The sequence below is a fragment of the Trematomus bernacchii genome, unplaced genomic scaffold, assembly GCF_902827165.1.
Source record: "Trematomus bernacchii unplaced genomic scaffold, fTreBer1.1, whole genome shotgun sequence".
In the NCBI taxonomy this organism is placed as follows: Eukaryota; Metazoa; Chordata; class Actinopteri; order Perciformes; family Nototheniidae; genus Trematomus; species Trematomus bernacchii.
Window position 1 is genome coordinate 219215 of NW_022987633.1, and position 21948 is coordinate 241162.

Sequence of the window (21948 nt, forward strand, 5' to 3'; positions counted from 1 at the left end):
ACAGGATGACAGTGTTGCAATATTTTGAAATAAAGACGGATATATTCTAGGTAGACTAACTGCATTTTCTTTATGGGTTATATTGAAGCTACTTTAATTCTTCTTTATTTTTAAATACATGTATTTTTTTACACCTGATTTATTCAACTAAAATGCTTTTGATTAATGTTAAATAAATTAAAGCTTAAACAACATTTGTTAGCTATTACTGTTACTACATTTAAATGAAGTATCTTGGTTCCTTCTTTTCTAAGGTTACATTGTCATACATTAAAGTAAAAAAACATCTTATTGATCATTATTTTCTCTTTTTTTTATATATTTTCATTTCATTTGATGTTGAGGTAATCCAAAACTAACAGAAAGTAATCAGATAACATCACTTTTATATTTTGATACTCAGAGTAGGTTACTGATTACATTTATTGTAGATGTTACATTTTAAAGTAACACTCCCAACCCTGGTAATGTGTGTGTGTGTGTGTGTGTGTGTGTGTGTGTGTGTGTGTGTGTGTGTGTGTGTGTGTGTGTGTGTGTGTGTGTGTGTGTGTGTGTGTGTGTGTGTGTGTGTGTGTGTGTGTGTGTGTGTGTGTGTGTGTGTGTGTGTGTGTAGGACTTCACCATGGAGACCTTTGCGGGCCCGGTGTTCTCCCTCCTGCGGGGGGCTCTGGGGGTCTCGGAGCAGGAGTACCAGCAGTCTCTGAGCTCCGGCAGCTGCTACCTGCAGTTCATCAGCAACTCCAAGAGCAAGGCCGACTTCTTCCTCACGTGAGCCACCTTCCAACTCAATCACACACATGATGGTTCCTCTGAGTCACTTTTATTTTTGATTAGAATCATATTTGCCTAACTAAAAACCCAAATGTTTATTAAAGATTAAATTAGATTATATTCAACGTTATTGTCATTGACAACAAAATGGAATTAGCATCTAACCAGTGCAAAAAATAAGTAAAGAGCAGAGTTATTCATAGTATAATATAAATATACATCTGACAGTATTTACACTATGAATAGTATATAGAGGTATACACATTATATACAGCAGTATAGAAAGGAAAACACGATGGATCAGGAATACATATGGACAGTATGATACACAATACAGAATTCATATATATTACAGACCTTTATTGTCGTTTTTAAATACTACAAATAAATATGAGTATGCCATAGTTAGTGACGTGAGTGAAAAAGTCATAACTTAAACCTCACATCTTGCAACGGAACCACTCAATATGCTGAGTCACTGTAATGCTTCTCATCTCAAAGCAGAGGGACAGATTATATCACTACTGAGTATTTGGTGTTCGTAAATCTGAGACAAAAATAGATATAAAAAATGTGTTGTTTCTTAGTTGGATAACCGATACAGAAATGTTCTCACTTGCTGCTCTTGAACTTTCAGGAATGATAAACGCTTCTTTTTGAAGACGCAGAACAAAAGGGAAATCAAATTCCTTCTGAGCAACCTGAAGATCTACGTGGAACATCTGAAGAGATTCCCCCACTCACTGCTGGTCAAGTTCCTAGGTACACACACTCACACACAGATGCACACACTCACACACCATCACAGATTGTTTTTGGCCAAGATACTGTATCTAAACAAAGCAGAACAAGAACTCTGAGGCTAGCTAACTGAAATATACTGTTGGTTTTCATTTGCAGATTTTCTTTTATTGATAATAGTTTTGAGGCAATATTATGTGATGATCAGTCATTTTGCAAATCAAGCACCTCCTCTGTTTCAGAGTGCAATTCACTTTTACACCACTGTTGTACATTTGGATGGATGTATTTGTGCATTTGTCACGATTATGTTACAATCCAAAAAACTATTGCATGGAACACTTTGCTAACACAATTTAGACACACAAGACACATATATTACTCAATAACAACCAACGGCAGCCTTTATTTAGCGCTCGCCAGCAATGAAAAGCCAGACCAAGATTTACTCCTGCTCCGTCCCTTCGCCTGTTCCTATCTTAGCGTGCTCCTTACGTCTTCTTTGTCTCCTACATCTGCCATGAAGTACTACCATTTAGCGTTACTTACCAAAATGTCTTGTCAGAAAGCCTCACACACTTTTCCTCTGAGATTGTTCAACCAACATTTGTGTAATCTCACATTCTCGATGGAAAACCTTGATGCAACAATGTATAAATAATCCATGAATAATTTGTATACATGAAAAATGTCTTAATTCAAACTCCTACATGTAAGCAGCATGTTACTGTTGTAGCTGCTGCAGATGGAACTAGGTTAAACACTTTATATACCTTGGCTGTTTATTGCCGCGGTTATCAACCTAGGGGGCTCCCCTCAAAAGGCTCCCCATAAATCTGAAGGGCCATGGGATGATAAATGGGAGAGGAAAAATAGAGCACTGATATACTATATATCTAGTTTAGGGCCATAAGCCAAAAAGGTAATTCAGAATTTATAAGAGAAGTAATTAGTCACGAAGTCAGTCAAATACATCAGTAGTATAAAGAAGCACAAAATGAAGTACAGCTACCTCAACATTGTACTGTATATGACAATAAATCAGATAATCTTTTGCTTTGGACTGAGTTATTTCTCACTGTTTTTTCAAGGTGTTCATAGGATCAAAATCCCACACAGGCGGAAGGTACAGAAACATTTTATTACTGGTTGTGGTTGTTATTAAGCAGTGTTAGAAACCTTGGGAAGCACTCACTTTGTTTCACTTGTCCTTTGCAGAAATACTTCATTGTAATGCAAAGTGTGTTTTATCCTGATGATCGAATCAATGCCAGGTAAGCCTGATCTGATGGCCCACAGGTCGACATATGAGTGGAATTAGTAGTGTCAGACACAGGAACAGACAGTGTGTGTGGGTTGATGTGTGTTTGTGTGGCCAGGTACGACATTAAGGGCTGCGAGGTGAGCCGTTGGACGGAGCCTGTGCCGGAGGGGAGCCACATCATCGTGGTTCTTAAAGACCTCAACTTTGAAGGGCAGTACATCTCTCTGGGTAAGCAAACAGAACCTTTATACTTTTACTTTCAATGTTAATGCGCCAATATTGGTCATATGAGGCTGTGTAAGGGTACAGAGAGCATATTTAACCCCCATCAGGACAGCAGTATATTGTACACTGTCCCATTCCTTTTAATCTGAATGTACTATCTAAAATCATATTCATTTACACATAAACTGTATGTGTGTGCAGAGCGGCAGCGGGCCTGGCTCCTGCAGCAGGTGGAGATCGACACACACTTCCTGCGGAGGCTCAATGTGCTGGACTACAGTCTCCTGCTGGCCCATCAGCCCTTGCACCACGACGAGCGCCACCAGAGTCTCTCCTTCGCCTCCCTCATCATGAGAGCCAAGAAGTCAGTGTCTTTAAGCTGTTGTCCACATTTTGTGGCCCTGTTTTGGTGGTTCATCATTAGTACAGTACTGCTATCAGTCTTTCAAATGTTACCAGTAGTTGTTAAAAGAATACATACCCAATGAGTTGATAAGTGAAGAAGTTATTGATGGCTATCTTGATGATCAATTATTCATATCATTAATGTATTAAGTTACAAGACTGAAGCTCCATTCTGGTAACAACACATGTGAAGATTGAAAGTGAAATATTTCCTGTAATTTAACTCCTCGTTGCGAATGTGGTTTTTATCATGGTGAAACGACAGTACATTCAGCAGGACCAACACAGACTGTTATTACTGGAATAAGAGGAACTGTGTAATGAGTGGGCCACATCAAACAAATCTGTTAGTCACAGTTCAAAGCTTTTTTATTTTGTATTTCCTGCAATAGTGACAAAGACAACGGCAATAAGGCTGTCGGCAAAAGTGATTTAATCCCCAGAGACCCCGGTGTTGAAACAGCACATTTTAAAGCAGAAATAAACCTGCTTACAGCCGGATACAAAACATTGTTTTGGTCTCTAAAGCTAATTTCATTTTTGTTTAACTCACTGTTTCAATCAGTTTGTATAAAGACTTGTAATGTATAATGTAATGTAGGGCCTGGCCACTTTGAGCGTCAGGTGGTTCTCAGGTCCCAAGCCTCAGCTCCAGCCAGCTCTTTAGGGTCAGCCCAGGGTGGCTTCAGGAAATCACATCAATATGACGTCAAACCTTAGTCATACTGATGTGAATCAGCATGACTAGCCTCAACTCTGTAGATGCTCCAGAGAAACATCACATTTTAAGATTTATTCAGTGTTAAATAAATTAAATGTTAGTTGTGTGTACAACCATGGTTACAAACACATACTGCTAATTACACATTTTGCATATGTTGATAATAATAATAATAATAATAGCTTGGATTTATATATCGCCTTTCATGAGACCCAAGGTCGCTTTACAAAGAAGAACAGGAGTAGAAACAAACATAACAAAAACAAAAGGCAGTCAGACAAACAGTCAGACAGACAAAACCACAAATAGATTAGGGGCCAAATGCCTTAGCCTGTTAAGCACCAAGCCTGTTTTTCATGTTTCAGGCTCGAAAATGACATGCCCAAAACAAATGACTACAACTTAACTTCTAAAAGGGTTATATGAATAATTTCTTTTATCAAAGCAAGGTTACATCTGTGAGTTGGATGTAGAAGTGTCCGAATCAATATAAATGTTTTTTATTTTAAAGAAAATTCAGATTTTACATAGTAAAAAACTGTAAATTATAGTGTCCGTCCAAACATTATTTTTTACAGATAGTGAAAACTACCCTTGGATGATGGGTTAGTAGACTAAAAGCTTTAGGAATCCAAAGTACAACATATAATAAGTACCCTGTATCAAGATTGATGCAAAACAATTGACATTTGACCTTTTTAGAGAGGTTTAGCCAAAACCACCCCACCTCTGAGGTGATTTGGGTGAAAATGTTTTTTTTTTCATATCTCTGGCCCCCCTTGGTCGATTTGGATGGTTGACACCTCTTCCTGACCGTTAGAGCCAATAGAATCGAAGGGGGAGGCTCCCACACACACACGTTGTGAAGAGAAAAGGTGGGGGCTGCGTGCATGTAAATGTGCAGCAGAGTGAAGCGATCTCTAGCTCTGGCATTTGGAAACGAAAAAGCAGTTTTATTATCAGAAATAATTTCAAAGAGTACACAGACACATTGGATGAACCTATGGATTAACTGCAGCATCGTTTTTTTATCGTTTTAATGCCATTGAAGACCAGTTTTGACCAAGGTAAGCCATGTTAGCGTTTCTAGCTACCTAGCTCCACATGTTATGATGTACGCTTTCGTTTATAGCGTCTCAAATGTTTATCACTGAGTGTTGAGGTGGGCACCCCTAGATTCAGTGTCTCCAGGAGAACAAAAACGAGTGGTTGGCTGTGCATCTAGGATAAGTAATAAGGGAGTTATTGTGAGTTTAAGTGCCGTTTTAGGTTACATTTTTTCGCTCCTGGCTAATTCAGAGGCTGAGTGTTAGCATTGTGTTTTTTTTTTGGATTTTTAAAAAAAAAAGATCAGTTAGCTGAGTTTCTTCCCGTTACATGGATATAAAACATTCATAGTTTATTAAATATTAAGATTCCTTAGACGTTGTTTCCTGCAAATGACGCGTTTATCCGCTCGGTACCGGGGGGGCCGTGCGTAACAGGTTAGCAAACAGATGGGACTTGAGGGCCCTTTTGAAGGCGTCAAGCGTGGGGATGTTGCGGATCTCCGCAGGGAGAGCGCCCCAGAGGGTGGGGGCTGCCACACTGAAGGCTCTGTCCCCGAAGGTTCGCAGGTTGGTGCGGGGCCAGAGTCTGAAGACCGCAGGTTCCGGGGTGGGGTATGTGGGCGAAGGATGTCCGATAAGTACTGGGGGGAATGGGCATGGAGGGACTTGTAGGTAAGGAGCAGGACTTTGTAGGTCATGCAGGACTTGACCGGCAGCCAGTGGAGGTAGATGAGGGTGAGAGTGATGAGCTGCACCATTGCAGTAGTCCAAGCGGGAGGTGACGAAAGCATGGACTAGGGTTTCTGCGACCGAGGGAGTGGGAGTGCAAGGAAAGGGTGGAGTCAAGGATGACACCCAAGTTGCGGGCTTCAGGAGATGGGGAGATGGAGCAGCCGTCAACCTCAAGGATGAAGTCACCAACCTTCCGGAGCAGCGCGTTGGGTGCCACAACCATGAGCTCTGTTTTCCTGCTGTTGAGTTTGAGATAGTTGGACGACATCCAGGTTTTTATGTCGTGCAGGCAGTTGACGAGAGAATGAGGGGGGAGCTGGGAGGATGGAGTAGTGCTGAGATATAATTGGGTATCATCAGCGTAGCAGTGGAAATTGAGTCCATGATGGTGGATGATCTGGCCGAGGGGGAGCATGTAAATGGTGAACAGGAGGGGGCCAAGCACAGAGCCCTGGGGTACACTGTGATTGACTGGGGCCGGGGGTGAGTTTGAGCCATTAATGGTTACAAACTGTTTCCTGTTATGGAGGTAGGATGTGAACCAGGACAGGGCTGTGCCAGTGACACCTAGGAGGTCAGATAGGCGGGTGAGGAGGATGGTGTGGGAGATGGTGTCAAACGCTGCAGAGAGGTCCAGGAGGATGAGGATGCTGAGGCAGCCAGTCAGCAGCAATGAGGAGATTGTTGGTTCCAAATAGCCCAAATATAATCAAACCTGTCCGGAATAGTGGGTTGAATCTGTCCTTCTGTCGTGTGGGTTCTATAGGAACTGAATATTTTTGTTGGTGTGAGCATATCTCCATCTACAATATCAGAAGGAATCACGTGATCACATTGTTAGAAGAAGCCATTAAAACTTTTATTTTAGGTACGTTTCCAGTGGTTTTAAGCCGCTGTAATGCGTTTGCACCTGTCGGCCTCCGTACTAAATTGCCACATACAGTCCCCTCCAAAACTATTGGAACAGCGAGGCCAATTGCTTTATTTTTGCTGTACACTGAAAACAATTAGGTTTGACATCAAAAGATGAATATAATAATAATAATAATAATAATAATAAATGGAATTTATAAAGCGCCTTTCACGGGACCCAAAGGTCGCTGTACATAGTGAAATATGAGACAAAAGGTCAGTATTTCAGATTTTAACTCCAGGTATTTACATCCAGATGCTTTCTTCTCAGTTGTTTAACAGATCTTGTTAAACAACTGAGAAGAAAGCATCTTTTATTTAAACCCACCCATTTTTTAACTGAGCAAAAGTATTGGAACATGTTTTTTGTTGCTACATTGATTATTCAAACAATAAATAGCACTGCATGTCTACTCTCAGTTTGAGCTTTGGGGTTTGCCTGTGCAGACTGCATTTTCAGTTAAAACGGTGTAAACAACATGAAGCCTAGAGAGCTGCCTATGGGAGAAAAGCAAGCAATTTTGAAACTGAGAGAAGATGGAAAATCCATCAGAGCCGTTGCACAAACATTGGCCATAGCCAGTACAACCATTTAGAATGTCCTGAAGAAGAAAGAAAGCACTGGTGTACTGAGCATCAGACTTCAAACTGGTCGACCGAGGAAAACATCAGCAGTTGATGACAGAAACATTGTGAGAACTGTAAAGAAACATCACCAACAACCTCCAGAGGGCAGGAGTGAAGGTATCACAATCCACCGTTAGCAGAAGACCTTGGGAACAAAAGTACAGAGGCTACACCAGAAGATGCAAACCACTCATTAACAATAATAATATGAAGGCCAGATTTGAATTAGCTAAGAAGTACAGAGACGAGGCTCAAAAGTTCTGGGACAAAGTTTTATGGACTGATGAGACAAAGATGAACCTTTACCAAAGTGATGGAAAGGCCAACGTGTGGAGAAAGAATATGGGCTCAGAACAGTCTCATAATACACATATGCACACAGAAGGATTCACACTTGTATTTCCGGATCCACACTTGTGTTTTTCAATGCACACACAAATGTGTTCCGTTTCATATACATGTAAATAAAATCAAAATACAGAAAAAAGTTTTACATATGTATTTTTGATCCACACATATTTTTTTTCCGTTTATAACCTCTGAACCTGCAAACACAACCCGCTTTCTGTGCATGGATCGCTGTGCATTCGTGTGTGAGTTTTTTTAGACTCCCCTGACGGTCATCCGATTCGTACTTGTAATTTTTTCTATCTATAGCCAATCAGATGTCTCCTCCATTCTAAGCCAATCACATGAGCGCGCCCCCACGAGGGTATGATTTATTGCGTTCATGACGTAGCGCTTCATGTACGCATTTTGCGCTGTCCGGAGCTGACAGGTCCATGGAGCCTGCCTGCAGGCGCTAATCTCAGGACCGAAGGACCGTAGTATAGTCGTCATTATTTTTACGTTATTATTATTAAAAGATAAATAAGGAAGTGTGCGTTGTATGAGATGGCAGAGAGGATTCAGCTCTGATTATTAAATCAAAGAGGCTTAATGTTTTCGATTATATTATTTCACTATAGCTATGTGGACGGTGTCAAGGTCCAATGTTGACAAAATTAATCAATAGCGGGTGTAACTAAAATACAATATGTCTTTATTTATATATATATTATTATTATTAATAATAATAATAATAATAATAATAATAATAATATTAATAATAATAATATAAAATATTGTATTTGCGTGCATTTCCTGTTCGGAAAGTGGCGCTGTACTGAGAGTGGCGATTTTATTTTGTAATTATATAATACTTGTAATAATGGTGCGTTCACACCGGACGCGATGCGAATAATCGCTCGAGTTTCATGCCGGCTGTCAGCTGTGTTTACTCGCCTCATTCATCTGAGTCAGCTTCTTGAGCCGTATCTGGCCGTGCAACACTTATAGTCACATACTGTATGCAGAAGTGTTATTTTAAAAAACACATTAAGTTAAAGTAACACTTGAGTCAAATGTAATTAAAGTCAGATCCATTCATGTCTTAGACGAGGCAGTGATATCATAAACCTGTTAATGTACGCATTCAAACACTTTTTCTGTTACCAGCTGTATTCACCTTGCAGGTGCAGCTATGTGGCTTTGATCCTGGATAAAGTGTTTAAGTCATGGATGTTTAAAGTTTAATTTCTTCATATTTAGTGCGAATGCTGTGCCACAGCATTCCACTATAGTTCTTCGAATCTTTATTAGTGCGAATGCTGTGCCACAGCATTCCACTATTTTATACTTTTTGAAATATTCAGCTTTTTAAACTCTTTTTTTAACATGGAAGTCAATGGGAGGAGCCTTCAAATCCTCTTTTCCTACACCTTGCGCCAAATGCTACTCCTTCCACATACTTTCAGCTAGACACTTCATTCCAACTTTCAAATGATCACAACACCTTCAGCTATTCAATTCTTATTCAGATTGTTGATATCTTTTACACTTTTTGAGATATTTAACTTAGTTCGGAGCTTGGTAGAGAGGCCTTTTTCAGATTTTAACATTAGTGTGGATGGAGCAGCTCGTTAAGTCTAGAGTGCTTTGATCTCAAAACAGAGTGCAGCAGTGCTTCAAATTCTCCCCAAAAAATGTTTTAAACCTGCCATAATTCCCAAACCCTACACTCCTCAGACATATTTTTTTATGAAAAACGTAGGAAAACCTCTCCTAGGTTGGAAAATAAAGAAAGATTAAGAAAGAATATTAAACAAAATGCCTCTTGAGGGCATGAAGAGACAAAAAGTCCACCTAGCTCCCAATTGATTCCCATGTTAAATCTTTCCGGAACTTTCTTCAGAACAGAGAGAAGTACACTTTAGACAAACTGCTCCCATCTCCACATTTTACACACAAAACCAAACAAAACAACTTATATCAGTTCATTGGGGTTCCCTGATGCTCACGGTCTGGTAATTTTTTTATAGGAGCCATAGTTTTTGAACAGGTGGCAAAATGGTCAGATATAATCCTCAATGCATTCTTAATGGGACTCAGTGCTGCAGTTGGTAAATCGTCATAAGTCGTCACCATGGTAACCTTTGATCTCTGGGTTTACACACACAGCTGTTTGTAAACATTCATTCACTACTACTTACATTTCATATCTTTATTGAACTCCTTCAGCCTAATTTCAGCTGCAGAAACCATTCAAATATCAAACTATTCAGCCTTTTCAGCACATGATGGGAAACTTTCAACTTTTTCAAAATATGTTATACTTTTTAAAACATTCAGCTTTTTAAAGTCTTTTTTTAACATGGAAGTCATTGCAATGCATTTGAGCTGTAACAATGAACACACACACACACACACACACACACACACACACACACACACACACACACACACACACACACACACACACACACACACACACACACACTCTCTCTCTCTCTCTCTCTCTCTCTCTCCTCTCTCTCTCTCTCTCTCTCTCTCTCTCTCTGACAGAGAGAGAGGGTGATAGAAGAGTGATAGGGTGATCAAGAGAAGAGAGAGAGGGCGATCAAGAGGAGAGAGAGAGAAGAGAGAGAGAAGAGAGAGAGGGCGATCAAGAGAAGAGAGAGAGGGCGATCAAGAGAAGAGAGAGAGGGTGATAGAAGAGTGAGAGAGAGAGGGCGATCAAGAGAAGAGAGAGAGGGTGATCAAGAGAAGAGAGAGAGGGCGATCAAGAGGAGAGAGAGAGGGCCATCAAGAGAAGAGAGAGAGGGCGATCAAGAGAAGAGAGAGGGCGATCAAGAGAAGAGAGAGTGTAATGTAACCTCCTAATGTATAACTCCTATGAAAATGTTCAAAAAGTGCTCAAACTTCACATGTGTGCTAACAGTCCAGCCGTGAAGACATCTAAAGGACAGTTTTGAGATTTCTTCAAATGCCGTTGCCATGGCAACACAATGCTCGCCATGAAACACGGTTTTCTCATAACTTCAGTGAAAATGCTCCAAACGGCCCAAAACTTCACAGGTTTGGTAACGATGCAGCCATCAACGCATCTAAGCGTAGTATGGAGTGTCATCAAATGCCGTTGCCATGGCGACAGACCACTCGCCATGAAACACGATGTCGCTGTAAGTCCAATGGACACGGTCCAATCGTCCCCCATTCTTCACTTGTATATTACCGGTCCATGCCTCAACAGCTCTACGCCAAATCTGAAATCTCACCATATGCCGTTTCCATGGAAACGCATCCCTCGCCATAAAACACGATGTCCCTTTAACTACTATGAAAATGTTCAAAAAGTGCTCAAAATTCACATGTGTGCTAACAGTCCAGCCGTGAAGACATCTACGAGACAGTTTTGAGATTTCTTCAAATGCCGTTACCATGGCAACACAATGCTCGCCATGAAACACGGTTTTCTCATAACTTCAGTGAAAATGCTCCAAACGGCCCAAAACTTCACAGGTTTGGTAACGATGCAGCCATCAACGCATCTAACCGTATTATGGGGTGTCATCAAATGCCGTTGCCATGGCGACAGACCACTCGCCATGAAGCACGATGTCGCTGTAAGTCCAATGGACACGGTCCGATCGTCCTCCAAACTTCGCTTGTATATCACCGGTACAGCCCTCGACAGCTCTACGTCAATTATGGGGTTTCTTCAAATGCCGTTGCCATGGTGACACAAGGCTCGCCATGAAACACGGTTTTCTCATAACTTCAGTGAAAATGCTCCAAACAGCCCAAAACTTCACAGGTTTGGTAACGATGCAGCCATCCACACATCTAAGCGTATTATGGGATGTCATCAAATGCCGTTGGCATGGCAAGACAAGGCAAGGCAAGGCAAGGCAAGGCAAGTTTATTTATATAGCACCTTTCAACACAAGGCAATTCAAAGTGCTTTACAAAAAATGAAAGACATTAAGAAAATGGCATTTAAAATCAGTCATTAAAAATAAAAGATAATAAAATAAACATTAAAAGAAAAAATACATGGATAAAAGTTACAGTGCAGTTTAAGATGTGAATAGTTCAATTAAAAGCGGCGACAAAAAGAAAAGTCTTCAGCCTGGATTTAAAAGTAGTAAGAGTTGCAGCGGACCTGCAGGTTTCTGGGAGTTTGTTCCAGATATTTGGAGCATAATAACTGAACGCTGCTTCTCCATGTTTAGTTCTGACTCTGGGGACAGAAAGCTGACCAGTCCCTGATGACCTGAGAGTTCTGGATGGTTCATAATTTAGCAGTAGGTCAGAAATGTATTTTGGGCCTAAACCATTCAAAGCTTTATAAACCAGCAGCAGTATTTTGAAATCTATTCTTTGACACACAGGAACCCAGTGTAAAGACTTCAGAACAGGAGTGATGTGATCCACTTTCTTAGTGTTAGTGAGGACTCGAGCAGCAGCGTTCTGAATCAGCTGAAGCTTTCTAATAGATTTTTTAGTGAGACCTGTGAAGACACCATTGCAGTAGTCGAGTCTATTGAAGATAAAAGCATGGACAAGTTTTTCCAAATCCTGCTGTGACATTAGTCTTTTAATCCTAGATATGTTCTTTAGGTGATAGTAGGCAGATTTAGTAACTGTTTTAATGTGACTGTTGAAACTCCATGACTACACCTAGATTTCTGGCTTTATCTGTTATTTTGAACATTGCAGACTGAAGCTCAGCGCTAACTTTTATACGTTCTGCCTTGGCTCCAAAAACCATTACCTCAGTTTTATCTTTGTTTAATTGGAGAAAGTTCTGACACATCCAGTCATTGATTTGTTCAATGCACTTACTCAGTGTTTGAATTGGAGCATAGTCTCCTGGTGAAATTGTTACGTAAATTTGTGTGTCATCCGCATACCTATGGTAACTTATTTTGTTGTTCTTCATTATCTGAGCCAGTGGTAGCATGTAGACGTTAAAGAGAAGAGGCCCCAAGATGGAGCCTTGAGGTACCCCACATGTCATATTTGTCAACTCAGATGTGTATTTACCTATAGAAACAAAGTTGTTTCTGTCCTTTAAGTAGGATTCAAACCAATTTAGAACTGTTTCCGAAAGTCCCACCCAGTTTTCCAGTCGGTCTAGTAATATGTTGTGGTCAACAGTGTCAAACGCAGCACTGAGATCTAATAATACTAACACTGAAGTTCTGCCACTGTCTGTGTTTAAGTGGATGTCATTGAAGACCTTTACAAGAGCAGTCTCAGTGCTGTGGTTTGGACGAAAGCCTGACTGGAACACATCGAAACAGTTATTTAAATGCAAGAAGTTACTCAACTGTTGAAAAACAACTTTTTCAATGATTTGAAATGGCAGGTTTGATATGGGCCTGTAATTGTTCATTACTGAAGCATCTAGATTATTCTTTTTTAAGAGCGGTTTAATGACTGCAGTTTTCAGGGCCTGTGGAAAAATATCTGAGTGAAGAGATTTGTTTACTATATGAAGTAGATCTGAGGCCATGCAAGGAAAAACATCTTTGAAAAATCCTGTTGGAATAATATCAAGGCAGCAGGAGGAGGATTTCAGAAGTTGAATAATGTCCTCTAGGTTTTTATCATTAATCTGATGGAATTGTGTCATGATGTCTGAATTGATATTAGGTGGACATAGGGACAACACATTTGCTGTACTTGATGCAGAGGCACTGACTGCTTGTCTGATTTTCTGAATGTTGTCAGTGAAGAAGGAGGCAAAGTCATTGCAGGCCCTGGTGGATAGAAATTCAGAGGCTACTGACACTGGGGGGTTAGTTAGTCTGTCGACGGTAGCAAACAGGGCACGTGCGTTGTTTTTGTTTTTGGTAATGATGTCAGAGAAGAAAGACTGTCGTGCGTTTTTCAATTCCAAATTATAAAGGCCAAGTCTCTCTTTATAGATTTCAAAGTCAACCTGGAGATTTGTTTTTCGCCACCTGCGTTCAGCTTTTCGACATTCTCTTTTTTCTGTTTTCACGGTCATGGCCTTTCTCCATGGAGATCTTTTTTTGCCAGACACTTCCTTTACCTTAGTTGGAGCAATGGCATCTATAACATTTTTAATTTTTGAATTAAAATGATCTACTAGCTCATTTACTGAGATGTTAGCAGGGGCAAGCGTGGAAGAAAAATTATGAGTAAACATTTCCCTAGTATTTTCAGTTAAATATCGCTTTGTGGTTACCTCTTTTTTTTAACATTTTTGTGAACAGAAATAGAGCTCTCAAAGAAAACACAGGAATGGCCAGAGAGTGCAACATCAGTCACCACAACCTCAGAGATATTCAGACCCTTTGAGATAATTAAGTCCAGAGTGTGCCCCTTATTGTGCGTGGGCGTTAAAATCACCAACAATGACTAGACTGTCAAAGTCAATACACACTATAGACAGCAACTCGGTAAAATCATCAAAAAAGCTTGCACAGTATTTGGTTGGTCTATAGATATTTAGGAACAGAGCTCGAGAGGAGCATTTCAGCTGAAGGGCCACATATTCAAAAGAAGCAAAGTTCCCATAAGATGTCTTCCTGCATTGAAGGGAATCATTGAACAGAATAGCAACTCCACCTCCTTTCTTATGGCGACAGATCATTCACCATCAAGTTAGTTCAAAAGTTTGCAGTTCAAATATTCTGCTGCTTTTCCAAGCCTTTTTACTTTCTTTTCTTCTCTCATCACACATTCAAGACCCCAGTGTTCATGTATCATTTCAATCTAAATTCTTCACTTTCTTCTTACACATTACATTTCAGCATAGCAGTTTAGCGTCAGATTTTCAGCATAAAGCATTCCCACTAGCAATTTCTTCAGGAATTGCATTCTCTAGTTAAATATATTAAGCTGCCTACCACTTCACGATATTGTGTTGCATCAACAGCTTCACCATCATCATCAAAGTTTTGTTTCTGTTCACACAGGGTGGACCTTGGCTTACAGTCATTCATACCAAACTTTTCCAGTATTTTTGTAATGAATTTCTTTTGACCCATCTTTATTTCTCCTTTTTCCTGAGTAAAGTCAATGCCTAGGAAATGTTTAAGTTTCCCAAGATCCTTCATTTTGAATTTTGTGCTCAACATTTCTTTCACAGTATTAATTGTGTGAATATCATTAGCTGCGATAACTAAGTCATCCACCCAAATAATCAGAATGATCCTCTCATTTTCTATTCCTTTACTCTCGACAGTGATCAGCTGGGTTTTGTGCAAAACCATTCTCACAGAGATGATCATGCAACATTTTATTCCAGTTTCATCCAGATTGTTTTAACCCAAACAGTGATTTATTCAGCTTGCAGACTAGCTTTTCATCTGCGTCTGACTTGACCTCAAAACCTTCAGGTTGCTGCACATACAGCTCACAATCAATTGGAGCGTGTAAAAATCGTCATCACTTGCTTCAAAATCAGTCTGTGTATGTCGCTCGACTATACTTTTTGTGACAAACTTCACTTGCCTGTGTTTTCGAACACTACCAGTGTCTGGGTTATAGACTAGGTATGCTGGGCTGTTTTTATCATACCCTACAAAAATACCCTTCTCACACCTCGAGTCTAACCTTTTCTTTTCCTGCTTGTATGCATAGCATACAGATCCAAATATATTCATTCATTCAGAGGTTTGGCTTACGTCCTGTCAGCATATAATAAGGCGTCTGTTGTAACAGCTGTTATGTATTACAGCTGCAGTCATGACGGCATATGTCCATAGCTTCTTTGGTAAATTGCTCTCAAGAAGCATGCATCTTGCCATTTCAAAAAGTGTTCTCCAGTTTCTCTCAGCTGTCCCATTTTGATGGGGTGAGTAAGGTGCTGAAGTTTCATGTCGTATTGCATGTTGTCTAAGGAGCGATTGAAAGTTTGTCCCGGTGAATTCTGTACCGTTATCAGACCTTATACATTTGATTTTACCATAAGGTGCGACATCAGCAATGAATTTCTCTGTGGCTTTGAAAGTATCACTTTTAGCTTTTAGGAAATACACAAATACTGCCCCTAAAAAGTCATCTGTAAAAGCCAATGTGTATCTGAATCCCTCCTTAGCCTCTGGCTCAATGGGACCTGCTAAATCAGTGTGCACAAGATTGAGCGCTGCTTTAGCTCTTGCATCTGGTTGTCTGTTCCTACTCTGAGCAAATTTACCTCGAGTACACACTTCACAGTTAAGGTTAGATTTATCAATCCCACCCTTAATTTTCATCCCCTCAGTGACTTTTTCCAGTTGTGACACATCATCATAGTTACAGTGACCAAGTATTTCGTGCCATGTTTGAATGTCATAACATCCATAACATGCATCGTCCTCAGCTTCACAGTCCACAGTGTTTAAAAAATGAAGTCTATCATATTCCTTGATGTCAAATATTTTACCTCTCTGGTGAATCAGCTGGTTACAACCCTGACGAAAGTTCACTGATGCTCCGTTGGCTGTCGCTGCTTTAACAGAGAAAATGTCTTGTGGATAGGACGGTATGTAGAGCGCGTCCTTCAGCATCGCTGTCACTCGTCGTCCCTCTGTGTCTTGCAGGCAGACCTCCGCCTCTCCTTTCTTCAAAGCGACACCACTTGTTCTTGTCCCGTCAGCCAATTCAACAAAGTGGTCTTTCGGTTGAAAAGTCTCATCGAACCTTTTAAACTTGTCGATGTTCGTTATTATGTGTGACGTTGCTCCGGTGTCGACCATCAGCCCTTTATGTGTAACTCCGGTTACTGGACTGTCACGTACTTTAAAAACAAATGAGTGGTCCTCAACGTCAGTTGCTTGTTAGCATTGTCTCTCTCTTTGCGTCTGCAGTTTGCATCTATATGTGTGGAATTTTTGCAAAAACTGTACCACTGTCTCTGGTCTTTGCTGTTGCTGCTACTCGCACTTCGACACTCACGAGCCCGGTGCCCTTTCTGACCGCAGTTGTAGCAGGTGATATTGGGGCCATCTCTCCACTTCACCCAGCCACTCACTTTCATAATATTATCAGATTCCTCACTCAAGTTGGCATTGTATTTTTCTGTGCTTTCATAGCTCCTCAACTTTGTTTTGAACTCACCAAAAGTTAGCTTCTCATCCCCTTGTGTAATGTGGATGGCAAACGGCCTAAAACAGATTGGCAGTCCCTTTAAAATCATGGCTATCAGCAGCCCGTCGTTAAGAGTCTCTTCAGCATTTCTCAGTGCTGTAATTGCCGTTTCGGCACGAATACTATAGTCAGTGACGCTCTCATTAGCGGCTTTCTGCAGCGACGTTAGTTCAGTGTAGAGGCTGATCACCCGTGGTTTCCCTTTCCCAGCGTAGTGGTCCCTCAGTATTTGTAACGCTTTTCTTCCGTTGTTTGCTGCTTCTCTCATGATCAGTGAAAGGCTTTTATCGTCTTGCCTCATCCTCTTCACCTGGCTCCTCTAGGATGGCAGCCTTCAATCCTAGCAGTCGCAGGTGACCCAAAAACTTTGTCTCCCATAACTCGTAGTTCTTCTCATCTCCGTCGAAACACAAACGGTTCCACCTGCTTCCATGGTCCCTCCTGGGCCCATAACCTGTTAACGATGCCATGATTTTAGGGCAGGAATACCGTGAACATAGTTTAACGTGACAGAGGAATAAATACACACATACACCATCAGCTTTGCTTCAACCAGAAGTGACACGTTTTATTGCGCATGTCCCTTTTATCACGGGAATACAGGAAGTGATTAGTATAAGAGTATTAAATAAACAAATTCATATATTACATTTCATAATTCAACACCTACACAACAGACATGGCATCAAAAAGGAGTAATGTGTGGAAATATTTCGACCAGGTTAGTGAGTGCGGTGTAAAGTGCAAACTATGCCAAATTAAACGTATATATATACATACTATACCTTGCTATACCCGCAACCTCCGTTCCAGCTGAGAGGGTCTTCTCTACAGCTGGCCTGATTGTGAATCGCCTCCACACATGAAAGCTGTAGGCCTATAGCTGTCAAACTGTGATCACCAGTTCAATACATTTGACAAATTCGATTTGGTTTCTATACTTATTTGAACATGTATTTATTTATTTCCAAAAGTTATTGAAACATTTTTTTTTTTTTTTACCCAATTTCTTTTGTATAGGATATGTACATTTCGGTTAACCGGTTAACCGTTTTTTGGGGGGTCGAATATTCGAATATACATTTGCTTTCAAATTCCTATCCCTAGTAAAGACCCCCCAATACTCAGCCTGCTCCAGACTACTGCATGAGGTCTCGGTCTTAGAATCCCTCATGAATACTTTGTTGTAAAAACATAAATGTGGGGGTGAGTAATGAATTTCAGTTTTCACGGAAAATCAGCCAAAATGCACTGTTAACTAAATGAGGGAGTGTGGTTTGGCTGTGGCTTCATTGCACACTTATACTGGAATAAGAGGAACTGTGGCCTCAGCAAACAAAGCTGTTGCTCACAGTTACAAGCCTTTGATTAACTTTCCCCCAAGAGTCATCTGTGTTATGGAAATGTATCGAATGATGTTTGCACAAGTGTTTTAAATAGCCACGGACAATGTGCCTCAGCCTCAGATTGACATTTTACTCTCAAGCCTCTTAGAACACTTTTGAATGTTAGGTCATCAACCAATGATGCAAGTTAATGTCAGATGATGTGTACAAATATAGTAAATAACAGATTATAAGAAGCCTGATTCTTCTTCACAATAATTCACTTACATGTTTATGCTGTATCACTGTAAGTGATGAAATGTGGCATTAGAATGGGCTGGAGGCCCTTAAGTGCACAAGGTCTTATGACCTGCTCCTCGCTGCTTTAAACTTGGCAAAACATTTATTTATTTTGGCTTGATTCCTATCAAGTGTGACTCATGCAGCTGCGTTGCACGCATACTCTATTCACACGCTCATACTCTCTATTGCACGGATGGCGCATTAAGCACGAAACCAAAGTAATGTAACACTTTCTAAAAATAGAATCAAAATGATTCTTTCGAGTATTTTGACATTTTGGAAAGATCATGGAACATGACAAACATAGCTCAGGAGAAAAATGAAAGAGCAGAAACTGAGTCAGCCTCTCTAACAAAAAAAGTGAGAGCTGGGGATACATTAGTATAGTCATATGACATCATATAATTAATCATGTTATCAGCTTCAGACATGCAACTAACATTTACTTGAGAACGGCACCTCCAACTCATCAGTCTACTTCTTAAATCACTGTGTTTTCCTCAACAGCTGTATCACATCAGCAAGTGATCGTAAGAAAATCATTGTAGCCACTTCATGTTCCATATATAATTTCACCTCGTCAATCTGTCACCACTCTGTTCTAATCCTAACATTCTCTAACGCCACCAGCTAAATGTTCCCTGATCCAGTGAAACAGTTCAGTGTTTAACACGTTTGTTTATAATAATAATAATAATTCATTACATTTTTTATTAGAGCGCTTGTTTTTTTTTGTATTGCTCCATTGGTTAAGCTTCTGTTCCTTTTTGTTTAGATTCCATTTTCGCAGCCGTCCACATCTTGCAGGGTCTTGTGAACCAGTTAAACCACCCTGGGTTTCTTATGGGTCGTCATGTTTAAATACCATTGCTATAAGTCTTGTTTTGAAACATGTAAAGACATCAAACAGCTGTGAAAACATATTGGTTCCATAACTGTTTAAAATCTGAAAGAAAATTATATCTATGAATTTACCAGCACAAATATTGAAGTTGCTCCTATGGTAGCCGTGTACTTGTTGCACATCAAGCAATAATGGGAAATAATTCCACTTACAAAACTCCAACAATTAGTGTCCCCAAACGCTTATTGAGTGTTGTTAAAAATAAGGTGATGTAACACAGTGGTAAACATGACCCTGTCCCAGTTTAATTTAAACTTGTTGCATACATCAAATTCAAAATGAGTGAATATTTGCAAAAAAACATAAAGTTTAGCAGTTTGAACATTACATATCTTGTCTTTGTAGTGTATTTAATTGAATATAGGTCCAAAAGGATTTGCACATTTTATTTATTTAATCGTTTATTTAGCAGGGACAATGCCCATCAATGAACACTTAAAACAATAAAATGTGTCAAGCGTAAATATGCCAGATTTAGCTTTGAGCTCATTTCCATCCGCAGTCCCTCACATAAAACATTTAAGAAAATGATATTTTACAAACATAGCAAAAACAAGTACATGATATGCAAAAAGTGCAAAAGAGCAAGAGCAGCATACACAAGTATTTATCACATGCACTGTAAAACCTGACAAGTTAATAGAACTCAAAAGTTTTTTTGAAACTGATTACATCGAAGTTTTTGAGTAATACTCAGCGACGTGCAGTCAGTGGAGGCAGGGGAGGCAGAGCCTCACCTGTCATACTCCAATGTAACGGAAAAACAATTAAAGAAAAACTAAATAATAATAATAATAAAATGTCTCCACTGATCTTGTGTAAATGTGATTTCTGTATGATTCCAATCGCATTTTATAGTCAAAATCAGCAAATTTGCCGAGCTCCGCTACGGGAGCGATGAGAAGTGAGGCAGGGACGAGCACTGCCTCACGTAAACCCACAGTAACTTGCTGGAGCACGGGCACTAATTTAGCGCGGCCACTTATTTTGTGAGCGCGCTCAAGCCATTTACTGTGGGGTGACGCATTCTGAGGTGAGGCACAGATGAGCCCTGCCTCAATTCAGAATGCGTCACCCCACAGAAACTGGCTGGAAAGCGGGCCCTAAGCGCATGCCTGTTACCATCTCACTGTATGTCACCAATGTAATGTTTGTAGATCCCTTTATTACATTTATCCTCGCCATCCATAGTCTCTAAATAACTTATTTCACGTATATATGATATTTAGGTTCGCTGGTCTCTCGAACAACGGCAATGAAAAAATCACCAGGGGAGGCAGCCATAACCTCTGCCGCACTGAAGGGGGCGCACGTGAGCCCACAGGTTCTTGTTGCTACTGTTATTCTACCGCAAACAACAAAGAAACTAGACTTTTGAAACTAGAGGAAGATAAGGAGGACTTTTACAAAACAGTAATAGAGATTGTTGTCCAGAAGGATAGCATGGACTTATATTCATCTTCAAGTCAAGGTAAGACCACAACTGTAATGAAAATGGGATCTTACTTAGAAAGAACAATCCAATATTTAGATTTTGGGTATCCTTTTGTTGATCGGTCTGTTTAAAATTAATCATAGCATCAGACTAAAAAAGCTTTTGAAAATAACAGAATATTTCGATTAAGGTCAAAATAGGCTATAATATTTGTAAATCTGACTCTGAAAGAGTCAGTGCCTCACCAGCCATGAACCTCACCGCACGTCACTGCTAATACTTATACCTTAAAGGTGGGGTAGGTAATTTTGGAGAAACCAGTATAAAACAACGTCTACAAACAGTCCTTCAACTTGAAGCTGAACCGTAACAAATCTGTAACAAATCTGTCAATGCAATAGAGTGGCGAAGTCCCTCCCCTTCCGGTGGACCTCCATGGGACCTTATTTCGGAAAAATTATGTATTGAAGTCAATGGAGAGAGAAAGATTATCTTTTGATCCCGTTTGAATTGTGCCATGAATTACACATATGTTGTTTGTCAATTTAAAATATAATTTTGCAAGTCAAAAAAAAAAAAATGTGTCGTAAAACTGTGAAGTAACACATTTGTTTGTGTGAAACGCTCAAAGAACTACATCTGATCTCTGGTCAACAACACACGTCACCAAGATGGCCGTCACTACTGTCTTGTCAACACAAGAGACTACCCTCACTATCACTACAATGAAACACGTCCTGAAGAATGTCATGCAAGGCTGCCTGCCTTCCTTCCTTTGATTCTCTCTGAACTGCCTGGTCGTTTTAATGTTTAATGTCAACCATTTGTGCAGATAGCATGAAGTAGAGAAGATCGCTAGCGTTAGCGTTAGCATTTCTCCCCCGGGCTTAAATTGTGTATTATAGAATGATCACACCGGTGACAGTACTATTCAAAGGGTTCACGAAATATGACTACTACTCTTACTGTTTAACATTTTGGGTTACTTAATGTTACTTCATGTTAAGGCTAATAAAAATGACAAGGCTGTAATGCTAACTAACGTGCTAGCTACTAGCTAGGTAGCTAACTTGATCCACACACTCCTCTTTCATCAGACGGGAAGCGA

General features: G+C 40.1%; 1 protein-coding gene across 1 annotated transcript in view; it reads left to right on the plus strand.

The window, feature by feature from the left end:
• The window catches only part of pip5kl1 (phosphatidylinositol-4-phosphate 5-kinase-like 1), a 63865-nt gene that overhangs the window by 30462 nt on the left and 11455 nt on the right, over positions 1-21948 (plus strand). The window contains exons 4-9 of the mRNA XM_034133070.1: positions 614-768; positions 1409-1533; positions 2604-2638; positions 2731-2786; positions 2892-3004; positions 3203-3365. Of these exons, the coding sequence (XP_033988961.1) occupies positions 614-768; positions 1409-1533; positions 2604-2638; positions 2731-2786; positions 2892-3004; positions 3203-3365 (647 nt within the window). The remainder of the gene's footprint in view (positions 1-613; positions 769-1408; positions 1534-2603; positions 2639-2730; positions 2787-2891; positions 3005-3202; positions 3366-21948) is intronic.